At 42.2% G+C, this 22437-nt stretch overlaps 1 protein-coding gene and 1 pseudogene across 2 annotated transcripts in view; one reads left to right on the top strand and one right to left on the bottom strand.

The window, feature by feature from the left end:
• Positions 1–1555, bottom strand: part of LOC118374845 (endoplasmin-like) — a 77592-nt pseudogene extending 76037 nt beyond the window's left edge. The window contains exons 1-3 of the transcript XR_008066958.1: positions 1387–1555; positions 459–561; positions 81–222 (exon numbers count right to left, since the gene is read on the bottom strand). The product of XR_008066958.1 is annotated as an endoplasmin-like (transcript). The remainder of the gene's footprint in view (positions 1–80; positions 223–458; positions 562–1386) is intronic.
• Positions 1556–7550: 5995 nt separating this feature from the next.
• Positions 7551–22437, top strand: part of LOC118375990 (5'-nucleotidase domain-containing protein 3-like) — a 49644-nt gene continuing 34757 nt past the window's right edge. Inside the window, exons 1-2 of the mRNA XM_052466543.1 lie at positions 7551–7977; positions 13792–13976. Coding sequence (XP_052322503.1) covers positions 7653–7977; positions 13792–13976 — 510 coding nt within the window. The 5' untranslated portion in view covers positions 7551–7652. The remainder of the gene's footprint in view (positions 7978–13791; positions 13977–22437) is intronic.

Here is a 22437-nt window from a genome sequence, read left to right as displayed (position 1 = left end):
TCAAGATCCAACACACAGACAGGAGGACAAGGGAAGGATGGGGAAGTGTCCGGGAATCCTGGAACTTTAACGCCACTCACCTCCTTGTTCTTGTAGAGCGAATTGATGATGAGTTTCATCATGCGGTTGACCTCTGCCTGGAAGACATGTTTCTCTGACTTCTCTCTAATCTCTTTGATCTGAGCTGCGTTCAGCCCATCCAGCTGGATTGACTCCTCCTCTCTGAGGACAGAGACAGATCAATGATATTCAACGGGTCAGTTGCAGTCACGCTGAACTGTCGCTGCAACTGATCGTCATTTTTCTTTGCCCTGTAGACGACTCCTGTCATGTTTCACTTTAAGGTTCCCAAACAATTGTGTCGGATCTGTGCCACGACCAAACACACATCAGTAATGGAGGCTGGGACCACCCCTCAAGAGTCTAGTTTCTGGTTAAAGTTTCTCCCTCTGACCTACCTCTGCACCACCTCGTCATCCGTCTTGGATCCATCTCGGCTCTTTCCCAGATCATCCTCCACAGCGCCGTCGATGTCAAGCTCGTCTTCTGCTCTCACAGATGCTGCATAGAAACAGAGTAGGTGAACTCATGGAAAACTCCAACCCAAAAACTATTAAGTCTGTTGTGGACCTTCGCTTGAGTGCTGACAAACATTTTTGGATCTTTCAAGATAATAACTCAATACAGAAATCATCCAGTATGATACATTTGGCATCATATGACGTGAAATACATGATACAGGGATGGTTGTCTGTATTTTGTGTGTTACGTCTTGAAAGCTTGAGTGCTGACAAACAAAACACGTTGGGACTGTCAACAACGGCCTAATGAAAGAATGTAGTTTCCCCGTTGAGTTACAAACTGAAGATGTTAACTACATTGAGTTTGAAACAAGAAATCAAAAAGGAGATGTGGCCTATTCAACCTGACAGAAACAAAATGGTATAATTCAGTCACGGGCTATAAATATCTATCCATCTATATCTAGCTGTATTCCTTAGTTAGCCAAAATGACAGGAAATACAGATATCAGCAACTAGCTACGCTAGAGGGGATGAGCAGCCGTTAACCGTTGTGATCGGTGGTTGCTAACTAGGAACAGGATGTTTGCTTAGCTTACAAGGAGCCTTCCAGAAACGTGTGAAGCTGTAAGAAGATCTCCCAGAATCAAATTCAATGAATAAATCACAAATTGTTATTTTTTTTAATGCAAAAAGCCTAGTGGTTTCCGTATTTAACTATTTACAAAAAAAAATGTGAAATACAAGCTCACGATTCAGAAGGCTGGCTAGCAATAAAAGGGAAACCAAGTTCAAATGCTAGCTCGTATGGATAGACACGGCTAACAGCGATGCTAATAAAATAAAAAGATCCTCGGATACTCACCGAATGCTAAAAGTGCACAGACCAGCCCAATAAACCAAATCCGCTTCATTTTGTTACAATTATCGTCAGACAAAAGACGTAGGGTTAACAACTTATACCTCAGCCGTATAAAAGAGCGCACACAACCGCCTTGACAAGGAAGAATGACCAGATCCAGCTCCCCAACAAAAGCACCCCTTTTAATAACCCCCCCCAAGACGGACCAATCATAGGGCACCACGCACAAAACACAGCCAATAGCAGCAGGACATTTCACAATCTACAGGACGTTTTCTCCCAATAGACGTGTTCCATGTAAAACTTAATACATGAAAATCGTGGCTTGTAACCATTGGCTAAAGAATTCTTCTGAGAGGTACATATTTGAGGCAACTACTCTAAAAGATTGCTCAACAAGCAATGTCTATGCATTTTGTTTAATCGGTGGTTTTTAAATATTAAATGGTATTGATGTGATGATCATTTATCGATATTCTATTTGGTCACTATAATGATAATGTTTTGTTTCTAGAAGCTGATAGGCTTCTATCAGTGTTGCTTGCCTCGAAGTGAGCGTAGATGTAATTTAGCTCGTCTGATAGGCTATAATGCACAATAGACATTCATACTGCATAAGAAAACAACGTTTATTTGTCACGTGCGCCGAATACAGTGAAATGTTTACTTACAGGCTCTAACCAATAGTACAAAAAGGGTATTAGGTGAACAATAGGTAGGTAAAGAAATAAAAACAACAGTGAAAAACAACAGTATAGAGGCTATATACAGTTGCAAGTCTATATACAAACACCGGTTAGTCAGGCTGATTGAGGTAGTATGTACATGTAGATATGGTTAAAGTGACTATGCATATATGATGAACAGAGAGTAGCAGTAGTGTAAAAGAGTGGCGGGTGGTGGTTGTCTGGACACCACAGGGGGGCACAATGCAAGTAGTCCGGGTAACCATTTGATGACCTGTTATGGCTTGGGGGTAAAAACTGTTGAGAAGCCTTTTTGTGACTGGGGTGGCTGGGGTCTTTGACAATTTTTTAGGGCCTTCCTCTGACACCGCCTGGTGTATAGGTCCTGGATGGCAAGCAGCATAGCCCCAGTGATGTACTGGGCCATACACACTACCCTCTGTAGTGCCTTGCGGTCGGAGGCCGAGCAGTTGCCGTACCAGGCAGTGATGCAACCGGTCAGGATGCTCTCGATGTTGCAGCTGTAGAACCTTTTGAGGATCTGAGGACCCATGCCAAGACTTTTCAGTCTCCTGAGAGGGAATAGGTTTTGTCGTGCCCTCTTTATGACTGTCTTGGTGTGTTTGGACCATTCTAGTTTGTTGGTGATGTGGACAGCAAGGAACGTGAATCTCTCAACCTGCTCCACGACAGCCCCGTCAATGAGAATTCAATCTTAGCCCTGTATTAGCACTTTGCCTTTTTGATGGTTCGTCGGAGGGCATAGCAGGATTTCCTGTAAACTTCTGGGTTAGAGTCCCGCACCTTGAAAGCGGTAGATCAACCCTTTAGCTCAGTGCGAATGTTGCCTGTAATCCATGGCTTCTGGTTGGGTTATGTACGTACAGTCACATCCTCGATGCACTTATTGATAAAGCCAGTGACTGATGTGGTGTATTCCTCAATGTCATCGGAAGAATCCCGGAACATGTTCCAGTCTGTGATAGCAAAACAGTCCTGTAGTTTAGCATCTGCTTCATCTGACCACTTTTTTATAGACCGAGTCACTGGTGCTTCCTGCTTTAATTTTTGCTTGTAAGCAGGAATCAGGAGGATAGAATTGTGGTCAGATTTACCAAATGGAAGGTGAGGGAGAGCTTTGTATGTGTCTCTGTGTGTGGAGTACAGGTGATCTAGAATTGTTTTCCCTCTGGTTGCGCATTCAACATGTTGATAGAAATGAGGTAAAACTGATTTAAGTTTCCCTGCATTAAAGTCTCCGGCCACTAGGAGTGCCGCCTCTGGGTAAGCGGTTTCCTGTTTGCTTATTTCCTAATACAGCTGAGTGCGGTCTTAGTGCCAGCGTCCGTCTGTGGTGGTAAATAAACAGCCACGAAAAGTATATATGAAAACTCTCTTGGCAAATAGTGTGGTCTACAGTTTATCATAAGATACTCTACTTCAGGCGAGCAAATTCTAGAGACTTCCTTAGATTTGGTGAGGGATACGATAACAGGGACAGGTAATAATAGGGACACATAATAAGCAGAGAGGTTTCTGAACATATATATATATATATATATATATATATACATAGACCCTCTTTATAATAAGTCTATGAATATGCAAGATCAGGAACAGACATGTACAGTCAGCAGGATGTAGGTTATTGGCTTATAACCTGAAATATGTAATATGATTGGAATGATTTCTTCAGTACACAGAGACTGTTGGTGTACGTTCAACAGCCAACCACAAGGTGGAAGTCAGGAGTCATTGTAGTGATCATGGAACATTTGTAGGCTACTCGGAAGAAGAATATGAGCTCTGGATATGTAATTAAAACAATCATATTACATAGAAGAAAAATAATATGCAGATCTGTGGCAACTGGCAGCCTTTACTGTCTGTCAATAAAGGCAACAGGGCCATCTTACTTTGAAAAGTGTAGTCCCAGAGTTGTTTATTTACAGTACATGGCTCTGGTGTTAAGATACACAGCTCTTCTTGGGGACCTTGAATGCTGCAGAAATGTTTTGTTACCCTTCCACAGATCTGTGCCTCGACACAATCCTATATCAGAGCTCTACGGACAATTGCTTCGACCTCATGGTTTGGTTTTTGCTCTGACATGCACTGTCAACTGAGGGACCTTATATAGACAGGTGTGTGCCTTTCCAAATCATGACCAATCAATTGAATTTACCACAGATGGATTCATATCAAGTTGTAGAAACATCTCAAGGACAATCAATGGAAACAGGATGCACACAAGCTCAATTTCAAGTATCATAGGGTCTGAATACTTATGAAAATAAGGTATTCCTGTTTTTTATTTGTAATACATTTGCAAAAATGTCTAAAAACCTGTTTTCACTTTGTCATTATGGGGTATTGTGTGTAGATTACTAAGACTGTAAAATAACAAATTGTGGAAAAAGTCATGGGGTCTGAATACTTTCCAAAGGCACTGTATATAAATGTATACAAGCACACTATTCCACACCGATCTGCACGTTATCGTGGAAATTATTTTTCTAGTTTAAACGGTGTAGGAGGAATAACTTTCCAAATACAAAATTATAATAACTAGAGAAGTACATTTCCTAAAGAAAATGTAGTGTGCTTAAAATTGAGTTGCATGTATAGTGGGCTCCTGGCCAATTATGTGGTGGGGGGGGGGGGGTGTTGTTCATTGACAACAGCTCAGCGTTCAACACCATAGTGCCATCAAGGCTCATCATTAAGCTAAGATCCCTGGGACTGAACACCTCCCTCTGCAACTGGATCCTGGACTTCCTGACGGGCAGCCTCCAGGTGCTGAGGGTAAGCAACAACACATCTGCCACGCTGGCCCACAACACGGGGGCCCCTCAGGGGTGTGTACTTAGTCCACTCCTGTACTTCCTGTTCACCCAAACTGCGTGGCCAAGCACGACTCCAACACCATCATTAAGTTAGGGAGGAGGTCAGAGACCTGGCAGTAATGGTATCAAAAAGCCTTTGACAAGTGCACGATTTCAGACAGGTCTGCATGTTTTGATGGCATTTCCTAAACAGTCACGGTCCAAACTTTTATCATGTAAGTCTATGGCACTTTTATTTCCCTTGAAATGCATTGAAAGCTCATTTAAATATTTTCGTGCTACAAAAAAAAAGTATAAATACTATGAAAAATATTTTCTCAAACAGTCTAATTTTGGGCAGTCTTGTACATTTGAAAGTTGGTTTTGTGTTCATAGCTTAAATCGTTTAAGCTCTAGAGCAGGTGTCGTGGAAATTCATACTGTGAGAGACTTGGACAGCCATCTTCAAACAATCATCTTTATTTAATATCGATTAATCATTGAAATAATGAGACTAGTCAATCCAACACGTTTGACTGGTTACTCCAACCACATCTTATCTATGGAATGCCAGCTGTAGGTTTTTTTTAGGCTTCTCTTGGTTCACACAGACATTTTACGAGAAAGTAGTCATTTAAAGCTATTCAATGCATAAACAGTATTATAACAATCTTGTGATTTTTCTCTCACACAGGCTAAATAAATAAATAAAATCATATTAATAAGAGTATGTAAGAAATCTAGAGTTGTGCTTCTTCGCCTTCAGCAAGCACATCAAATAATAAGAAGCTTGGCGAAGATTTAAAATGGCAGCAGCAGCAATGGCGCACATGTGCTGTGGGGGTGTGTGTGTGCGTGTCATACTACTACAGTTAACTGATGGCTATTAACTAATAGCTAAAGCGTTACCAGAGTTGCAGTCTTTCAACGGGGAGTTTCGAAAACTACTGTACTGTCTTTGGCTTCAACATGAACAGATAATGAACCTCTTACTGATAGGCTCTGTCATTTTGACTGTTCACATTTATATAAAAAGTAATTGGTTGACAGGCAGAGTGGAAGTCATGTAGCCACTGACGAGCTAGGAGGATACGGATTCTGTATTACCGTTCTCCTAGCAGCAGGATGTTATGCAGAACGAGCGCAGATCTTTATTTATTTAAATAAGAGTCCCCCTGCAAAGACATTTTAAACTTTGGGAATCTATATTTTCTTTTGCACTCTGGTGCACTACAACCGTTTTCCACAGCATTGCAACCCCCTCTGAATAATTGAATGTATTTTATTTTTAATATCGCTTACTGATCTTAAACCAGTGCTAAATGCTAATAAAATCACGTTTATGTTGTCCTCTAGGTCTCATCATTTTGATCCTGAGGACCTGCATATTTGCACATTGAAGGGAGCCCAAATTGATCAAGTTATCCATTATAAGTACTTGGGTATTTGGATTGGCTGTGATAAGCTGTCTTTTAAAACACACTTTGAAAAACTGAAGAAAATAAATCAAAATCAAGATTGGTTTCTTTTATAGAAATAAATCCTTCCTCACTTTGGAAAGTAGTAGGAAGACTGTTCTCCCTGACTCCCATTACTTGATTACGGTAATTTATACAACGGGTGCGTCTAATCTGGAATGCTACGGTTGTTACCCCCGGTTTGGGTAGCAACCTTAGATTTGTGTCGGGACTATATCTTGTAGAAGGATGAAGTTGTATGAATAAATTAATCAAAACAACGTTAATGAAAATATGTCAATCATTATTTGACTGTCGGTAACCTGTTGTATAAAAGTGATAATGCCCACAAGGGCAGTGTTTGGAGGATATATTGGCGCGGTTTACCGGCCCTCGACTTTGTCTCCTGCCTAACAACACCCATGCCAATATATCCTCCTAACACCAGCTTCTCGGGCATTATCACTTAATTATACCATGGCATTGTTAGGCTTAATGGGCATTGTAGAGATTGCATTATTTAAGCAATAATGCACAGGGGGTGTTGTATATGGCCAATACACCACGGCTAGGGGCTGTTCTCAGGCACGATGCTTAGCGGAGCTTATAACCAGTTTATAATTCCCTTTAATGCATTTTCCTCCAAAACTCCACCTATTTGGTTAGTAGATACCTGCATTTTTCACCCTAATTTAGCTGAGACAGGTAGAAAAGTTCTCTCTACAGCCCAAGAGACAATTTTATTTTTTCATTATTATTATTTTGCGGTCCTGAGTGGCGCAGTGGTCTAGGACACTGCACCTCAGTGCAAGAAGCATCACTGCAGTACCTGGTTAGAATCCAGACTGCATCACATCTGGCCGTGATTGGGAGTCCCACAGGGCGGCGCACAATTGGGCGGGGTAGGCCGTAATTGTAAGTAAGAATTTGTTCTTAACCGACTCGCTTAGTTAAATAAAGGTTAAATTAAAAAACTATATTTTAAAAACATATTATTTATTTGTTTTCATAAATTACTCATTGCATTTTCTTTCTGTCACAATAGAGGTGGCCATTGATTAAAATTCTATATATTTTAAATTAGTTATCCACATCAAAATGTTTTGAAATGCGGGCTTTTATTTTGAACGTAACATTACCATACAACAGTGACGTCATCGTTTGTGCTGCTGGCGGAACACTAGCACATTCTGTTACTATGTATTTATATACATAACAGCGCTGTAGCCGCATGCATTTACCCACATCCCACGACGTAGACAGAAGCTACCGACAACCTGAAGGGAACGATATCCATAACCATGACGCCCTTGTCACTGTCATTTTCGAGTCTGTTAAAGAATAAGGATTCTCTGCAGAAGTTTTTCAATTGCTACAATGCCTTCCACGCGCAGCACGACATACCACGGTACTTCGGAAACCGAACGCCGTGGAAGAAGGCTCGGTTATGGGAGCGGAATTTCAGTGCGGTGTCCCGCAGTAGGTTCATCGGCCAAGTGTTGGCGGAACAACCCTTTGCCAAAAACTATGCGAAGGAAGCTACTATGTGTACCACTTCTGCAAGTGGCCAAGACATGACCAACTGGTTGTGGTCTATTTACAACGAAACCAAAAAACAGACCGAAGGTAGGACATGCATCTGTTGAATCCAAATGGTTGAGGATGTTAAACAATAATGTCCAATCCCTAATTATTTTTATTCCTTTGAAAGAAGCTTGTCGCAACTTGTTACTCACTGTACCAGCGGTGGCATGTTAATAACAAGTACCAGTTATTGTAATAAGTACTTCAAATCAAAGTGTATTTGTCACATGCGCCGAATACAACAGGTGTAGTAGACCTTACAGTGAAATGCTGAATACAACAGGTGTAGTAGACCTTACAGTGAAATGCTGAATACAACAGGTGTAGTAGACCTTACAAATATAAATGCTGAATACAACAGGTGTAGTAGACCTTACAGTGAAATGCTGAATACAACAGGTGTAGTAGACCTTACAGTGAAATGCTGAATACAACAGGTGTAGTAGACCTTACAGTGAAATGCTGAATACAACAGGTGTAGTAGACCTTACAAATATAAATGCTGAATACAACAGGTGTAGTAGACCTTACAGTGAAATGCTGAATACAACAGGTGTAGTAGACCTTACAAATATAAATGCTGAATACAACAGGTGTAGTAGACCTTACAAATATACATGCTGAATACAACAGGTGTAGTAGACCTTACAAATATAAATGCTGAATACAACAGGTGTAGTAGACCTTACAGTGAAATGCTGAATACAACAGGTGTAGTAGACCTTACAAATATAAATGCTGAATACAACAGGTGTAGTAGACCTTACAGTGAAATGCTGAATACAACAGGTGTAGTAGACCTTACAAATATAAATGCTGAATACAACAGGTGTAGTAGACCTTACAGTGAAATGCTGAATACAACAGGTGTAGTAGACCTTACAGTGAAATGCTGAATACAACAGGTGTAGTAGACCTTACAGTGAAATGCTGAATACAACAGGTGTAGTAGACCTTACAGTGAAATGCTGAATACAACAGGTGTAGTAGACCTTACAGTGAAATGCTGAATACAACAGGTGTAGTAAACCTTACAGTGAAATGCTGAATACAACAGGTGTAGTAAACCTTACAGTGAAATGCTGAATACAACAGGTGTAGTAGACCTTACAGTGAAATGCTGAATACAACAGGTGTAGTAGACCTTACAGTGAAATGCTGAATACAACAGGTGTAGTAGACCTTACAGTGAAATGCTGAATATAACAGGTGTAGTAGACCTTACAGTGAAATGCTGAATACAACAGGTATAGTAGACCTTACAGTGAAATGCTGAATACAACAGGTGTAGTAGACCTTACAGTGAAATGCTGAATACAACAGGTATAGTAGACCTTACAGTGAAATGCTGAATACAACAGGTGTAGTAGACCTTACAGTGAAATGCTGAATACAACCGGTGTAGTAGACCTTACAGTGAAATGCTGAATATAACAGGTGTAGTAGACCTTACAGTGAAATGCTGAATACAACAGGTATAGTAGACCTTACAGTGAAATGCTGAATACAACAGGTGTAGTAGACCTTACAGTGAAATGCTGAATACAACAGGTGTAGTTGACCTCACAGTGAAATGCTGAATACAACAGGTATAGTAGACCTTACAGTGAAATGCTGAATACAACAGGTGTAGTAGACCTTACAGTGAAATGCTGAATACAACAGGTGTAGTTGACCTCACAGTGAAATGCTGAATACAACAGGTGTAGTTGACCTCACAGTGAAATGCTGAATACAACAGGTGTAGTTGACCTCACAGTGAAATGCTGAATACAACAGGTGTAGTTGACCTCACAGTGAAATGCTGAATACAACAGGTGTAGTAGACCTTACAGTGAAATGCTGAATACAACAGGTGTAGTAGACCTTACAGTGAAATGCTGAATACAACAGGTGTAGTAGACCTTACAGTGAAATGCTGAATACAACAGGTGTAGTAGACCTTACAGTGAAATGCTGAATACAACAGGTGTAGTAGACCTTACAGTGAAATGCTGAATACAACAGGTGTAGTAGACCTTACAGTGAAATGCTGAATACAACCGGTGTAGTAGACCTTACAGTGAAATGCCGAATACAACAGGTGTAGTAGACCTTACAGTGAAATGCTGAATACAACAGGTGTAGTAGACCTTACAGTGAAATGCTGAATACAACCGGTGTAGTAGACCTTACAGTGAAATGCTGAATACAACAGGTGTAGTAGACCTTACAGTGAAATGCTGAATACAACAGGTTTAGTAGACCTTACAGTGAAATGCTGAATACAACCGGTGTAGTAGACCTTACAGTGAAATGCTGAATACAACAGGTGTAGTAGACCTTACAGTGAAATGCTGAATACAACAGGTGTAGTAGACCTTACAGTGAAATGCTGAATACAACCGGTGTAGTAGACCTTACAGTGAAATGCTGAATACAACAGGTGTAGTAGACCTTACAGTGAAATGCTGAATACAACAGGTGTAGTAGACCTCACAGTGAAATGCTGAATACAACAGGTGTAGTAGACCTTACAGTGAAATGCTGAATACAACCGGTGTAGTAGACCTTACAGTGAAATGCTGAATACAACAGGTGTAGTAGACCTTACAGTGAAATGCTGAATACAACAGGTGTAGTAGACCTTACAGTGAAATGCTGAATACAACAGGTGTAGTAGACCTTACAGTGAAATGCTGAATACAACCGGTGTAGTAGACCTTACAGTGAAATGCTGAATACAACAGGTGTAGTAGACCTTATAGTGAAATGCTGAATACAACAGGTGTAGTAGACCTCACAGTGAAATGCTGAATACAACAGGTGTAGTAGACCTCACAGTGAAATGCTGAATACAACAGGTGTAGTAGACCTTACAGTGAAATGCTGAATACAACAGGTGTAGTAGACCTTACAGTGAAATGCTGAATACAACCGGTGTAGTAGACCTTACAGTGAAATGCTGAATACAACCGGTGTAGTAGACCTTACAGTGAAATGCTGAATACAACAGGTGTAGTAGACCTTACAGTGAAATGCTGAATACAACAGGTGTAGTAGACCTTACAGTGAAATGCTGAATACAACAGGTGTAGTAGACCTTACAGTGAAATGCTGAATACAACCGGTGTAGTAGACCTTACAGTGAAATGCTGAATACAACAGGTGTAGTAGACCTTACAGTGAAATGCTGAATACAACAGGTGTAGTAGACCTCACAGTGAAATGCTGAATACAACAGGTGTAGTAGACCTTACAGTGAAATGCTGAATACAACAGGTGTAGTAGACCTTACAGTGAAATGCTGAATACAACAGGTGTAGTAGACCTTACAGTGAAATGCTGAATACAACCGGTGTAGTAGACCTTACAGTGAAATGCTGAATACAACAGGTGTAGTAGACCTTACAGTGAAATGCTGAATACAACAGGTGTAGTAGACCTCACAGTGAAATGCTGAATACAACAGGTGTAGTAGACCTTACAGTGAAATGCTGAATACAACAGGTGTAGTAGACCTTACAGTGAAATGCTGAATACAACCGGTGTAGTAGACCTTACAGTGAAATGCTGAATACAACAGGTGTAGTAGACCTTACAGTGAAATGCTGAATACAACAGGTGTAGTAGACCTTACAGTGAAATGCTGAATACAACAGGTGTAGTAGACCTTACAGTGAAATGCTGAATAAAACAGGTGTAGTAGACCTTACAGTGAAATGCTGAATACAACAGGTGTAGTAGACCTCACAGTGAAATGCTGAATACAACAGGTGTAGTAGACCTCACAGTGAAATGCTGAATAAAACAGGTGTAGTAGACCTTACAGTGAAATGCTGAATACAACAGGTGTAGTAGACCTTACAGTGAAATGCTGAATACAACAGGTGTAGTAGACCTTACAGTGAAATGCTGAATACAACAGGTGTAGTAGACCTCACAGTGAAATGCTGAATACAACAGGTGTAGTAGACCTCACAGTGAAATGCTGAATAAAACAGGTGAGTAGATACAGTGAAATGCTGAATACAACAGGTGTAGTAGACCTTACAGTGAAATGCTGAATACAACAGGTGTAGTAGACCTTACAGTGAAATGCTGAATACAACAGGTGTAGTAGACCTTACAGTGAAATGCTGAATACAACAGGTGTAGTAGACCTTACAGTGAAATGCTGAATACAACAGGTGTAGTAGACCTTACAGTGAAATGCTGAATACAACAGGTGTAGTAGACCTTACAGTGAAATGCTGAATACAACAGGTGTAGTAGACCTCACAGTGAAATGCTGAATAAAACAGGTGTAGTACACCTTAACCAACAATTCAGTTTAAAAAAAATACACATAATAATAATAATAACAGATAAAAGTAACAAGTAATTAAAGAGCAGCAGTGAAATGACAACTATATGCTGGGATGTACCGCTACAGAGTCCATGTGCGGGGCCACTGGTTATTTGAGGTAGTATGTAGGTAGAGTTATTATGCATAGATGACAACAGAGAGTAGCAGTGGTGTAAAGAGGGGGGCACTGTTATTGTACCAGTTATTGCCTGGTTCCTCTCTAGGTTTCTTCCTAGGTTTTGGCCTTTCTAGGGAGTTTTTCCTAGCCACCGTGCTTCTACACCTGCATTGCTTGCTGTTTGGGGGTTTTAGGCTGGGTTTCTGTACAGCACCTTACATTTACATTTACATTTAAGTCATTTAGCAGACGCTGTACGAAGGGCTATATAAATACATTTGATTTAATTTATTGTAGGATTATTGTAGTTATTTTAACATGTACTCATTATTGTACCAGTTGGGAGACACTGGACATGTCACCTGATGGCGAGTGACCAGGACTCTCTGTGTCACACTGTTGTTGACACCGACTGAATCGACATAGACTGTGACACTGGCATGTCGTTTTGCACAGTGATAACCTACTCTCCATCTCGTTGTCTCTGGAAATGAGCCCATCGTGTGTAACATATCAAAGCAATGGGTCAGGGGTCCCATACTGACCGTTGTTCGACACAATACACATACCTTATATGCACATACCTACAATACACATACCTTATATGCACATACCTTATATGCACATACCTACAATACACATACCTTATATGCACATACCTACAATACACATACCTTATATGCACATACCTACAATACACATACCTACAATACACATACCTTATATGCACATACCTACAATACACATACCTTATATGCACATACCTTATATGCACATACCTACAATACACATACCTACAATACACATACCTTATATGCACATACCTACAATACACATACCTTATATACACATACCTTATATGCACATACCTACAATACACATACCTTATATGCACATACCTACAATACACATACATACAATACACATACCTACAATACACATACCTTATATGCACATACCTACAATACACATACCTACAATACACATACCTACAATACACATACATTATATGCACATACCTACAATACACATACATTATATGCACATACCTACAATACACATACCGTATATGCACATACCTACAATACACACCTTATATGCAGACCTAAAATAAAAAATATATAACAAATGAATAAATATGCAGACTTTCAGGGTGCATTGGTGTTTTCACATCTCCTTTAGCTAGAAACCTATATGATAGTGTTGACAAATGATTTCAAATGCATCATAATTCATGTCACTAATCAGCAAGAGCATGACAGAGGCTTGTATTCATTTGCAGAGGGGCAATAGTTTTTTTTTTTTTTTACCAACATTGACACAACACATTAAGAAAGCTTGAGGAAGAAATGTAGAAACATGCATGTAATTCTTGTTGTTCTCCACCCTCTTGTTTTTCCTTCTCATTTAGCCCTGATCCCTGTGATCTCTAAGAACAGTGTGAACCCCGACACCATCTTTGCCAACAACGAGATGAGTCTGGGTGACATCGAGATCTACGGGTTCGACTATGACTACACTCTGGCCTTCTACTCCAGACACCTCCACACCCTCATCTTTAACATCGCCAGGGACATCCTCATCCAGGAGCACAGGGTAATGTCTGTTCCTCTAGCCTGGTCCTAGATCAGATCTGTAGCAGAGGGTCTTTTAATGTGACAGAGATGAAGTGGCACAACAGAGGAGCAGTATCCTGATCCCAGATCTGTTCGTGCTGACAACTCTTATTTGTCATACAGGAAATTCCACGGTAACAGAATTATGACACAGATTTGTTCACTTTAAAATGTATGCCAAACAAAAAACAACATTTTAAGACGCGAGGCTGTGGCCCTTCTTCCTCTAGCTAACCATTCTGCTGCTGCAGCCATCTCCACCCGGGCCCCTCTGCTCCCCATTCAGCTGCTGCAGCCATCTCCACCCGGGCCCCTCTGCTCCCCATTCAGCTGCTGCAGCCATCTCCACCCGGGCCCCTCTGCTCCCCATTCAGCTTCTGCAGCCGTCTCCACCCGGGCCCCTCTGCTCCCCATTCTGCTGCTGCAGCCGTCTCCACCCGGGCCTCTCTGCTCCCTATTCTGCTGCTGCAGCCATCTCCACCCGGGCCCCTCTGCTCCCCATTCAGCTTCTGCAGCCATCTCCACCCGGGCCCCTCTGCTCCCCATTCAGCTTCTGCAGCCATCTCCACCCGGGCCCCTCTGCTCCCCATTCAGCTTCTGTAGCCATCTCCACCCGGGCCCCTCTGTTCCCCATTCAGCTTCTGCAGCCATCTCCACCCGGGCCCCTCTGCTCCCCATTCTGCTTCTGCAGCCATCTCCACCCGGGCCCCTCTGCTCCCCATTCTGCTTCTGTAGCCATCTCCACCCGGGCCCCTCTGCTCCCCATTCAGCTGCTGCAGCCATCTCCACCCGGGCCCCTCTGCTCCCCATTCAGCTTCTGCAGCCATCTCCACCCGGGCCCCTCTGCTCCCCATTCAGCTTCTGCAGCCGTCTCCACCCGGGCCCCTCTGCTCCCCATTCAGCTTCTGCAGCCGTCTCCACCCGGGCCCCTCTGCTCCCCATTCAGCTTCTGCAGCCATCTCCACCCGGGCCCCTCTAGCTACTGCCGTGACCAACGACCCGGTGCAGGCGGCTATCCAGCCGTCTTTAATACCTCTGATCCCAGGCTACAGCATATCCTCTTCATCAGAGAGTTTCTTGGTAGCACTTAATGTGACCTGACCTCGGCCCCCTTCCTCACTGAACCACATATCTCCACCCTTATCAGTGCCTGCCACATGTTGTTGCTCTTACTTTACTCAATACATTTCAAGCTTAATTTCCTCCACCATATACATTCCTCCTACAGATCAATCAATCAAATTTCAATCAAATGTATTTATAAAGCCCTTTTTACATCAGCTGATGTCACAAAGTGCTGTACAGAAACCCAGCCTTAAATCAACCAAACAGCAAGCAATGCAGGTGTAGAAGCACGGTGGCTAGGAAAAACTCCCTATAACCTAGGAAGAAACCTGGAGAGGAACCAGGCTCTGAGGGGTGGCCAGTCCTCTTCTGGCTGTGCCGGGTGGAGATTATAATAGTACATGGCCAAGATGTTCAAACGTTTATAGATGATCAGCAGGGTCAAATAATGATAATCACAGTGGTTGTAGAGGGTGCAACAGGTCATCACCTCAGGAGTCAGCAGCATACCACCCTGCATCCCACTGCTGGCTTGCTTCTGAAGCTAATCAGGGTTGGTCCTGGTCAGTACCTGGATGGGAGACCACATGCTGCTGGAAGTGGTGTTGGAGGGCCAGTAGGCGGCACTCTTTCCTCTGGTCTAAAAAAATAAAGAATTTCCCAATGCCCCAGGGCAGTGATTGGGGACATTGCCCTGTGTAGGGTGCTGTCTTTCGGATGGGACGTTAAACGGATGTCCTGACTCTCAGGTCATTAAAGATCCCATGGCACTTATCGTAAGAGTAGGGGTGTTAACCCCTTGTGTCCTGGCTAAATTCCCAAGCTGTCCTTCATACCATCATGGTCACCTAGTCATCCCCAGCTTATAATTGGCTCCTTCATCCCCCTCTCCCCTGTAACTATTCCCCAGGTCGTTGCTGTAAATGAGAATGTGTTGTCAAATAATAATCACAGTGGTTGTAGAGGGTGCAACAGGTCAGTACCTCAGGAGTAAATGTCAGTTGGCTTTTCATAGCCCAGCATTCAGAGTTAGAGACAGCAGGTGCGGTAGAGAGAGAGTCGAAAACTGCAGGTCAGGGATAAGGTAGCACGTTGAACAGTTCAGGGATCCATAGCCGCAGGCATAACAGTTGAAACTGAAGCAGCAGCATGCCCAGCTGGGCTGGGGACAGCAAAAAGTCATCAGGTCAGGGAGTCCTGAGGCATGGTCACAGGGCTCAGGTCCTCTGGGAGGGGAGGGAGAGAGAATTAGAGGGAGCATACTATTGCAGCATAAATACTGGAGGCTGTGACAGGAGGGGTCGGGAGACGGATAACCAGACTATGGCAGTCAATATTTCAATAGGATACCTGATAATTAATTATATTTAAAGTTTAGGAGTCAAAACCCAGAACCCATCAATACAGATCTTATTTCGACGCACAAAATCATTCAAACGAAGTCCGATGGGTTTTCTCCTACTTTTCCCAAATATTCTCATAACATCTCAAACCTTGCTTACTGTGGTCATTCGATGGCATATGTTCTTCAAAGACAGGACGCATGAAATGAGATAAATAATTTAGCCTAAGCTACTAAAAATAGGCCTTTTAACAAGATTAAATCACGATAGGAGTGTTTTGATTCTTATTAAAGAGATGGGAGTCCAGACAGACAGGCTACTTTCGGACATTTTCGGAAAGGACGTGGGCCTATAGAGAGAATCAGCGTGCACACGCCCATAAAAGCACCTGTCAATCAAAGTCATCAGCACATGTCAGACACAAGTAACTATTTCTCCTTTCCTTAAAACGTATTAAAAAACCTAGCCCTGCCTTAGACTTTTCTGAAAGTAGTCAAAAATTATTATTAATTGACAAGGAAACTATTTGAGGGGACAACTATGGTATAGTATGAAGATGAAATTGGCATTTTGAATGGATGTATAAAAAAAATAATATATATATATATATATATATAAAATCAATGTTGTTGAATTACCGTGTGAGGTGAAGAAAAAAATGACTGAGAAGCTTATTATACCTTATTAGTGTTGGTGAGTTAAAACAATCAGAAATCAGACATCTCCAAATGGGCACTTTCCTACATTTGACATTGGCGAGAAGCAGGCCAGGTACTTCTATGCGTGCTCCGTCAACATTCTATGCTCGCTCCGTCAACATTCTATGCGTGCTCCGTCAACATTCTATGCGTGCTCCGTCAACATTCTATGCGTGCTCCGTCAACATTCTATGCGTGCTCCGTCAACATTCTATGCGTGCTCCGTCAACATTCTATGCGTGCTCCGTCAACATTCTATGCGTGCTCCGTCAACATTCTATGCGTGCTCCGTCAACATTCTATGCGTGCTCCGTCAACATTCTATGCTCGCTCCGTCAACATTCTATGCTCGCTCCGTCAACATTCTATGCTCGCTCCGTCAACATTCTATGCGTGCTCCGTCAACATTCTATGCTCGCTCCGTCAACATTCTATGCGTGCTCCGTCAACATTCTATGCGTGCTCCGTCAACATTCTATGCGTGCTCTGTCAACATTCTATGCTCGCTCCGTCAACATTCTATGCGTGCTCCGTCAACATTCTATGCGTGCTCCGTCAACATTCTATGCTCGCTCCGTCAACATTCTATGCGTGCTCCGTCAACATTCTATGCGTGCTCCGTCAACATTCTATGCGTGCTCCGTCAACATTCTATGCGTGCTCTGTCAACATTCTATGCGTGCTCCGTCAACATTCTATGCGTGCTCCGTCAACATTAACAGGACAGAGAAACCAGACACATTCTCATTGCTCACATGGGTCGTGTAACTGATGGTTACGAAATAAACCAAAACTTGTTTCTCAGAAGTGTAGCAGGTTGTGAACTCTGCAAACATTTTCACTCCGAGAATGATAATACTAAATAACTGTAGTTAATGCCTTAACAGAAATGGTCCTTCTGTAGCTCAGTTGGTAGAGCATGGCGCTTGTAACGCCAGGGTAGTGGGTTCGATCCCCGGGACCACCCATACGTAGAATGTATGCACACATGACTGTAAGTCGCTTTGGATAAAAGCATCTGCTAAATGGCATATATTATTATTATTATTATATTATGTAAGTCAATGACAGGGATGAACAGTAAATTGCCTCTTTTACATTCATAAAAGTACATTGTGAGCCAACACTGTATAGTCTCGGATACTATTCCACTTTGCAGGTATAGGAGGTCGGCAATCATTATTTTTTTGTCTCGCCAAGAGCGAGGGCAAATTATACCATGCCAGGTTGTAGAGGGTTGGCACAATGTCCATTTGACACAACATTAGCGCATTGCAGGCCTCAGAACCAGAACAACCTTGTCGACTGCTGTTGAATAATTAAAGAATAGTCAGACACATACAACTTTACATTTTTCTTAAAAGGAAGACCGATTTTATTTATTTATTTACTAGCAAGCAATGAAAACATACATTGTATAAAATAAAGTCCACACATCAAGCTGTTGTTTTACTGATGTGCTGTATAGCCCTGTACAGCTAGCAGATTGTATGTATGTATGTATGTATGTATGTATGTATGTATGTATGTATGTATGTATGTATGTATGTATGTATGTATGTATGTATGTATGTATGTATGTATGTATGTATGTATGTATGTATGTATGTATGTATGTATGTATGTATGTATGTATGTATGTATGTACAGTGCCTTGCGAAAGTATTCGGCCCCCTTGAACTTTGTGACCTTTTGCCACATTTCAGGCTTCAAACATAAAGATATAAAACTGTATTTTTTTGTGAAGAATCAACAACAAGTGGGACACAATCATGAAGTGGAACGACATTTATTGGATATTTCAAACCTTTTTAACAAATCAAAAACTGAAAAATTGGGCGTGCAAAATTATTCAGCCCCTTTACTTTCAGTGCAGCAAACTCTCTCCAGAAGTTCAGTGAGGATCTCTGAATGATCCAATGTTTACCTAAATGACTAATGATGATAAATACAATCCACCTGTGTGTAATCAAGTCTCTGTATAAATGCACCTGCACTGTGATAGTCTCAGTGGTCCGTTAAAAGCGCAGAGAGCATCATGAAGAACAAGGAACACACCAGGCAGGTCCGAGATACTGTTGTGAAGAAGTTTAAAGCCGGATTTGGATACAAAAAGATTTCCCAAGCTTTAAACATCCCAAGGAGCACTGTGCAAGCGATAATATTGAAATGGAAGGAGTATCAGACCACTGCAAATCTACCAAGACCTGGCCGTTCCTCTAAACTTTCAGCTCATACAAGGAGAAGACTGATCAGAGATGCAGCCAAGAGGCCCATGATCACTCTGGATGAACTGCAGAGATCTACAGCTGAGGTGGGACACTCTGTCCATAGGACAACAATCAGTCGTATATTGCACAAATCTGGCCTTTATGGAAGAGTGGCAAGAAGAAAGCCATTTCTTAAAGATATCCATAAAAAGTGTTGTTTAAAGTTTGCCACAAGCCACCTGGGAGACACACCAAACATGTGGAAGAAGGTGCTCTGGTCAGGTGAAACCAAAATTGAACTTTTTGGCAACAATGCAAAACGTTATGTTTGGTGTAAAAGCAACACAGCTCATCACCGTGAACACATCATCCCCACTGTCAAACATGGTGGTGGCAGCATCATGGTTTGGGCCTGCTTTTCTTCAGCAGGGACAGGGAAGATGGATAAAATTGATGGGAAGATGGATGGAGCCAAATACAGGACCATTCTGGAATAAAACCTGATGGAGTCTGCAAAAGACCTGAGACTTGGACAGAGATTTGTCTTCCAACAAGACAATGATCCAAAACATAAAGCAAAATCTACAATGGAATGGTTCAAAAATAAACATATCCAGGTGTTAGAATGGCCAAGTCAAAGTCCAGACCTGAATCCAATCGAGAATCTGTGGAAAGAACTGAAAACTGCTGTTCACAAATGCTCTCCATCCAACCTCACTGAGCTCGAGCTGTTTTGCAAGGAGGAATGGGAAAAAATGTCAGTCTCTCGATGTGCAAAACTGATAGAGACATACCCCAAGCGACTTACAGCTGTAATCGCAGCAAAAGGTGACGCTACGAAGTATTAACTTAAGGGGGCTGAATAATTTTGCACGCCCAATTTTTCAGTTGTTGATTTGTTAAAAAAGTTTGAAATATCTAATAAATGTCGTTCCACTTCATGATTGTTTTCCACTTGTTGTTGATTCTTCACAAAAAAATACAGTTTTATATCTTTATGTTTGAAGCCTGAAATGTGGCAAAAGGTCGCAAAGTTCAAGGGGGCCGAATACTTTCGCAAGGCACTGTATGTATGAATGTATGTATGTATGTATAATATATGCCATTTAGCTGACGCTTTTATCCAAAGCGACTTACAGTCATGTGTGCATACATTCTACGTATGGGTGGTCCCGGGATCGAACCCACTACCCTGGCGTTACAAGCGCTATGCTCTACCAACTGAGCTACAGAATGTATGTATGTATGTATGTATGTATGTATGTATGTATGTATGTATGTAATGTAATGTAATGTAATGTAATGTAATGTAATGTATGTATGTGATGCCAAGCACCCCGACAAATGTAACTGAATTTAAATAATGATTGTGTCATTATACAATACATAGCCTAATAACCTACTGCATATTACGTACGGCAGAAGAAGAAAACATATATATATATATTTCAGATGTTGTTGGTACATAATTGGTCTAGCCTATACAAATTCTAGTAATCCCCTTTGATTGTGGACAGTATTATTATGCATACTGGATGGACTGGTTACCTTGTGCTACACTGCAAACGTTCTATCCATGAGTCTGGGAGAGAACCTACAGGCCTAGGGGATACTGTCGGTTCAGTGGGGGCCTAGGGGATACTGTCGGTTCATTGGGGGCCTAGGGGATACTGTCGGTTCATTGGGGGCCTAGGGGATACTGTCGGTTCTTTGGGGGCCTAGGGTATACTGTCGGTTCTTTGGGGGCCTAGGGGATACTGTCGGTTCATTGGGGGCCTAGGGGATACTGTCGGTTCATTGGGGGCCTAGGGGATACTGTCGGTTCTTTGGGGGCCTAGGGTATACTGTCGGTTCTTTGGGGGCCTAGGGGATACTGTCGGTTCTTTGGGGGCCTAGGGGATACTGTCGGTTCTTTGGGGGCCTAGGGGATACTGTCGGTTCATTGGGGGCCTAGTGGTTAGAGCGTTGGACTAGTGGTTAGAGTGTTGGATTAGTGGTTAGAGCGTTGGACTAGTGGTTAGAGCGTTGGACTAGTGGTTAGAGCGTTGGACTAGTGGTTAGGGCGTTGGACTAGTGGTTAGGGCGTTGGACTAGTGGTTAGAGCGTTGGACTAGTGGTTAGAGCGTTGGACTAGTGGTTAGAGCGTTGGACTAGTGGTTAGAGCGTTGGACTAGTGGTTAGAGCGTTGGACTAGTGGTTAGAGCGTTGGACTAGTGGTTAGAGCATTGGACTAGTAACCGAAAGGTTGCAAGATTGAATCCCAGAGCTGACAAGGTAAAAATCTGTCGTTCTGCCCCTGAACAAGGCAGTTAACCCACTGTTCCTGGACCCTCATTGAAAATAAGAATTTGTTCTTAACTGACTTGCCTAGTTAAATAAAGGTAAAGTAAAATATTGACTGTGCAGGGATGCTTATAGAGTTGGCCTACAATTATGAGTAGCCTAGTAATAGGGCATTTTTATATTTTAATCAATAATAATTGTTTGGGCTCTCAAGTGGCACAGCGGTCCAAGGCACTGCATCTCAGTGCTAGAGGTGTCACTACAGACACCCTGGTTTGATTCCAGGCTGTATAACAACTGGCTGTGATTGGGAGTCCCATAGGGCGGTGCACAATTGGCCCAGCGTTGTCCAGGTTAGGGTTTGGCCTGGGTAGGCGGTCATTGTAAATAAGAATTTGTTCTTAACTGACTTGCCTAGTTAAATAAAATAAAATAGGCTGACATATTAGCTTAAGCTACATAATATCTCACCACCATATGTTTCCATCTCCTCCTATGTCTCATTCATTCCTTTCTCGAGCGCGCAGGGATAGGGGCTGTCAACAGTTGAATTAAATATGTTTTTTTTTTTTGTGAAAACATGTTACTATTCATGTTCCTGAACAGATTTCACTTGGTTTCCAAGATTAACCACTGGGTAGCTGCAGGAACATGGTTGGAGAGCCCATGGCATACATAGCACTGGGTAGCTGCAGGAACATGGTTGGGGAGCCCATGGCATACATAGCACTGGGTAGCTGCAGGAACATGGTTGGAGAGCCCATGGCATACATAGCACTGGGTAGCTGCAGGAACATGGTTGGAGAGCCCATGGCGTACAGAGCACTGGGTAGCTGCAGGAA

This window comes from Oncorhynchus keta, chromosome 17 (genome assembly GCF_023373465.1).
Source record: "Oncorhynchus keta strain PuntledgeMale-10-30-2019 chromosome 17, Oket_V2, whole genome shotgun sequence".
Taxonomy (NCBI): domain Eukaryota; kingdom Metazoa; phylum Chordata; class Actinopteri; order Salmoniformes; family Salmonidae; genus Oncorhynchus; species Oncorhynchus keta.
This window is presented reverse-complemented; position numbering and strand designations above follow the sequence as displayed.